The 5,163-nt window shown below is 45.2% G+C and overlaps 1 protein-coding gene across 1 annotated transcript; it reads left to right on the top strand.

Moving 5' to 3' along the window:
* Window positions 1–231: 231 nt before the first annotated feature.
* On the top strand, window positions 232–2,695 carry LOC111227404 (arylsulfatase I-like). Its single transcript, XM_022752854.1, has 3 exons — window positions 232–536; window positions 1,182–1,514; window positions 1,609–2,695. The coding sequence occupies exons 1-3, from the start codon at window positions 232–234 to the stop codon at window positions 2,693–2,695; spliced, it is 1,725 nt and encodes a 574-aa protein (XP_022608575.1).
* Window positions 2,696–5,163: the final 2,468 nt, after the last annotated feature.

Genomic DNA, 5,163 nt, shown 5'->3' with positions numbered 1-5,163 from the left:
ACAGCAGCTGGCACCAGCTCAGCCCCATCTCACAAAACCAAGAATAATCCCCAGAAAAAGATGACAACTCAGACTTAATGGACAGATAAGGCTTTTGGACGAGCTCCTCAGATGCACAGATCTGCCCATTTTTCTGCAGGAGTGGTCCGGCCTGAGATTTATTGACTGCAGACATAGCAGAACAGAAAATACAGACTTCTGTAGATATTAGCTACAGAGGTTTTTCTGGAGATGACGGGAAGAATCTGCTCGGAGTGTTTCCTGGTGATTGCCTTGACCTTGCTCAGCGGCCTTGGCTGCCTGAGTGAAGTATTGTCTTCAAATGAAGGCGTCGGCGTCGAAGAGGTGGAAGGGCCCAGACCTCCTCACCTTATCTTTATCATGGTGGATGACCAGGGTTACGGAGACATTGGCTACCACGGCTCAGACATCCGCACTCCTGTGTTGGACCAGCTGGCAGCAGAGGGGGTCAAACTTGAAAATTATTATGTCCAGCCTATCTGCTCACCCTCTCGCAGTCAACTCATGACAGGGCGGTGAGTAATTTCCTCATCATTACATCATTATTCTGATGGGATAATCATTCAGTTACTGCAGCAGTTCTCATATAATGTAATTATGCATAATAAAGATAGGCTTTTTGTCTTTTGGTAACATGAAGAGTGTTGGGGTAACATCCATCCAAGGCCAGAAAAGAAATAAAATTATACTGTTGTTCCTCCTGTAATGCTAAGATCAACCACTAGATTATTCATCTTATCTAATCACCGGAACAAAATGTGCTTGTATTTTAAGTTATGGATGGGTAAAAAAAGAAGCAGTAATCAAACAAGCATTATTTTCATTCTAAATCCTGTTTTACTGGAATAAAATCCTGTTTTGAAACTTTTTATCATGATCATGACAGAAGCAGAACGTATCTGTATTATTGACTTTCTGTCTTCTGGCAGAAATTTTGCAGACACAAAGTTGGTAAAATGAAAAACTCAAATTAGAGCTCAAAATAATTCTTTAAAATCACTGAACATTTTGGCTCGATGATGAGTAATACTGTGAGAGCAACCAAGGGTGCAATATTTCTTAAACCATCTGTGAAAATTCCAGTTATTGTGTTGTTATGTAGATCTTATCAAGACACGTCTTTTTTCACTTCTCTTCTCACACTCTCCCGATCGTGCCAGCTACCAAATTCACACTGGACTCCAGCATTCAATCATCCGACCACGTCAGCCCCTCTGCCTCCCCCCTCACATTCCCACCCTACCAGAGCGTCTGGTTGAGGCGGGATACGCCACCCACATGGTGGGTAAATGGCACCTGGGCTTCTGCAGGACAAGCTGCCTCCCCACAGGGCGTGGCTTTCAGAGTTTCCTGGGCACATTGACTGGCAGTGGAGACCACTTCTCCTATCAGAGCTGTGATGGGGCTGAAGCCTGTGGGTTTGACCTGCATGACGGAGATAGGCCTGCCTGGGAGATGACCGGCAACTACTCCACTTTGCTTTACATAGACAGGTGAGGATAAATTAAATTGAACAGATTCATATATTAAGAGAAACAAACTTAAAAGTCTTTTAAAAACCTTTCAATGTTCCCTCTGTCCAACCAGAGTGAAGCAGATCCTGAGGAGCCACGATCCCCATAAACCCCTCTTCCTGTACGTGTCCCTTCAGGCCGCACACACACCCTTGCAGGTACCAGATAACTTTCTGCACCACTATGATTCCCAGGGCAATCGTCTCAGGCGCCACTACGCAGCCATGCTGAGCTGCCTGGATAACGGGGTTGGAGAAGTGGTTCAGGAACTGAAGACTAGTGGGCTCTATCAAAACTCAGTACTGATCTACTCAGCTGATAACGGTGGGCAGCCGCTCTCTGGAGGGAGTAACTGGCCGCTGAGAGGTGGCAAGGGGACCTACTGGGAAGGGGGCATCCGGGCTGTAGGCTTTGTCCACAGTCCCCTCCTGAAGAAGAAGAGCGTAGTCAGCAGAGCACTGATCCATGTGTCTGACTGGTATCCCACATTATTGGGGCTGGCCGGGGCCCTGGAGTCCCACCGTGGCCTTGACGGTCACAATGTGTGGGGCACTATCAGTGAGGGCCTACCCTGTCCTCGTACTGAAATCCTTTTCAACATTGACCCAGTCTCCAGGAAGCCCGGAGAGCCATATCACAAGGCGTTGGTACTCAACGGGTTTGGGATCTGGGACACAGCTGTGAGGGCTGCGATAAGGGCTGGAGACTGGAAGCTACTGACAGGAAATGTAGGGGACGGGGACTGGATACCACCACAGGCTCTTCCCGTTGGTCCAGAACGGTGGCAGAAACTCGAGAAGCGGCGCAATGAGCTGGGGAAGTCAGTTTGGCTGTTTAACGTCACCTCCGACCCCTACGAGAGGTCAGACCTGGCTGAAGCTCGTCCAGAGGTAGTAAAACATCTGCTGACCAGGCTGGCGGAGTACAACCAGACAGCTGTGACGGCCAGGAATCCACCTGATGACCCTATGGCTGACCCTGAGCTCCATGGTGGGGTGTGGGGCCCCTGGCTCGGCTTGGATGGACAAGAGGAGAATAGTGTAGAGGTGGATGGCAGGAAAGAAAAGATGATGAAGATTAAGCACTGCAAACTATGCAAATTAAAAGCCCTTTTCAAGAAGGTGGGTTCACGTCTAGAGAGGAACACACTGTTCTACTAGATATGTCATCTGGCAACATTAACTGGACTGAAAGGTGTCAGTATGCTTCAAATAAACTAGGTTGTGTCATCTGAACACATCTGAAGGCAAGTCTTAATACCTGTTAGGAATGATCACACTCAAAGGCGGAGCTGAATACTTTTTTATCAAAGAGAGGTGAGATGCAATGTATTATTCAGATGGGTATGCAGTTTGAAGACAGTCTCTCCTAAAAGGTATTCATAGTGTTGCCCTTTATTTTACACATAAAAAGTGACACAAGTAATTGTGTGAATTAGTTGTGTGAAGAATGAAAGAAGAGAGCTAGAGAGAGAAGTTCAAATTATTCTTACTTTCTCACCTCCAGACATCTGGTCATGCGTGAAGTTGGCATGTTTGTCGTATCATTGGTTTAAAACTTTTTGGGGATAGGAGGTTCCAGACACTGTTCAATGATCTGAAAAGGACTTTACTTAAAGCATACTGACACCTGAACCATGAGGAAGTGGAAGGGAAAGAGAGATGGAGGCAAAGTAAAATACAGACCAGCGGATGACCGAGCAGGTCAGATAGACAAGATAGACCCACAATCAAATCCTGAAGGTCGGCAGATAAACAGGCAGCCTGATAGACAAAGCAGACAGCGCTGTGCGGCCGGCTGAGCGAGCTGACTCATTCACTGTCCTGCGGCCAAACTGCAGCAGGGTGACTTTGGTCCATCGTTGGCCTGCATAGGGAGCAATGTGTGTGTCATCACGCATGTTTGCCTGTGTTCGTGAATGGTTTGATTAATACAGATAGAGATAGAGTGCGCACATGTGGAAGTGAGGCCTGAAGAGAGGGGAAGAGGAAGAAAGTCACGGAGGGTGACCTCTCCGTGTCTCCTGTCCTAATCATCCTAGAGGACTCTTAAAGGATGACATAAAGACACCCACGGCGGTTGTGTTTGTCAAATGTCACCGTGTTCTTTTGTTCTTAAGGGTTATATAGAGTCACTTCTGCTCATACTGTGGCTCACTCCTCTGCCTTTGAAAGACCTCTGACTACCACACAGTGTCCAGTCCCTGCAGCAGTGACTAACCAACAAAAGCTCAGTAGCTGTAGCAGTAGGTCTTTTCTGGACTGATGGTATCGAATGTAAACTTATCTACTGTGTTGTAAAATGGAATCTGATTGAAAGGATCTAAATAAAATCATAAATGCAAAAACTCAGTGGTAACATCTTATGACTGCACAACATCTGTACAGAAAAGTCATGGACCAAACCTGTTGGCATCAGCTTTATTTTACAGGTCTGGAATTTAATTTTTAAGTTGTTTCTCAGAAAAAACCATGTAATTTGCTGCTGATTATAGGGACATAGAGTGTTTAATTGGTACATTTGCACCTAATTAATTTAAAATAATTGCTGGTGTAACTGAAATACATGCAAAAGAAGGGAAATTTGTCTACAGGCATACACGCATACAGTTCAACATATGTTGAGATAACATTTCCAATAATAAATGAAAAAGAAATTAACATTTACATGAGCTTCACTTTTCTTGTATGTAAATTCCAATTTTCCCTATAATTAATACCAAATCACACCAGTCAGTAATTTCTTAGTAAAGCCTTACACCGACACCACTCTCTGTCTTTATGATGGATCTTTTTCCAAAGGATATTTTTCACAGCCGTTCCATATAATGATGGGGTACTTGTTATGCTACACCTGTAAAATACAAAAATGTACCTCTGTATTACATTCAACCACAACGTCTTTAAAACCCTCACATTTTTGGATTATCTACGAATGGCAACGACAGTATGGTTACAGTAAGGGGAAGACTGTGGTTATGGCAGATAAAATATGGTAAAGGAATAGTTGTGGTCTTTTGTAGCTCCAGAGGGAGCTGCACGAAAATCTGATATAAATAACTCAAGTGATGTCACTGGAGAGAAGGACACACTACTTCCTGAGCTGGCGCTGAACATTGGCAAAAGACCTAAAGCATGAGGTGCAGCACCATCTAGTATGGATGTAATTCCTGGGGATACTGTGCCTGGGAAGAATTAGTTTGGGCTCATGCTGTCTGATTAGGTGTGATGCTGATGTAACTTGATAGGAACGGATCAGTGAACAGCTTCAGCATTGTTGAGTGTGGATGTAGAAGTCTTTTAGTGTCACACAGTAGCAAAAAGACAGTAGATTTCTCCCCAGTGGCCTGATAATGAATATTCAACTGTCTTCCTTCACCATTTCTTCCCCTTCTGGTCAACTCTCACGTTTGCCTCCTCCTCTTCCTCCTCCTCCTCCTCCTCCTCCTCCTCCCTCTCTGTCACCCTCTCTCCCTCCAGTTATCCCTCAGCTCCTTGCTCATTCCCTCTGCAAAACCACCCCCCTCTCCCTCGTCTTTCTTTCTCATTTTGTTCCTCATCCCACTCACTTGTTTGTGCTCATTTGAAAGATCGAGTTAGAAGTATTAGCCGTGTTTTGCTCAGAGCTC

The sequence above is a fragment of the Seriola dumerili genome, unplaced genomic scaffold (assembly GCF_002260705.1).
Source record: "Seriola dumerili isolate Sdu_G_001 unplaced genomic scaffold, Sdu_1.0 BDQW01000187.1, whole genome shotgun sequence".
NCBI classification, from domain to species: Eukaryota; Metazoa; Chordata; class Actinopteri; order Carangiformes; family Carangidae; genus Seriola; species Seriola dumerili.
Note: the sequence above shows the minus strand (reverse complement) of the source record. Positions and strands in the feature narration are given on the sequence as shown.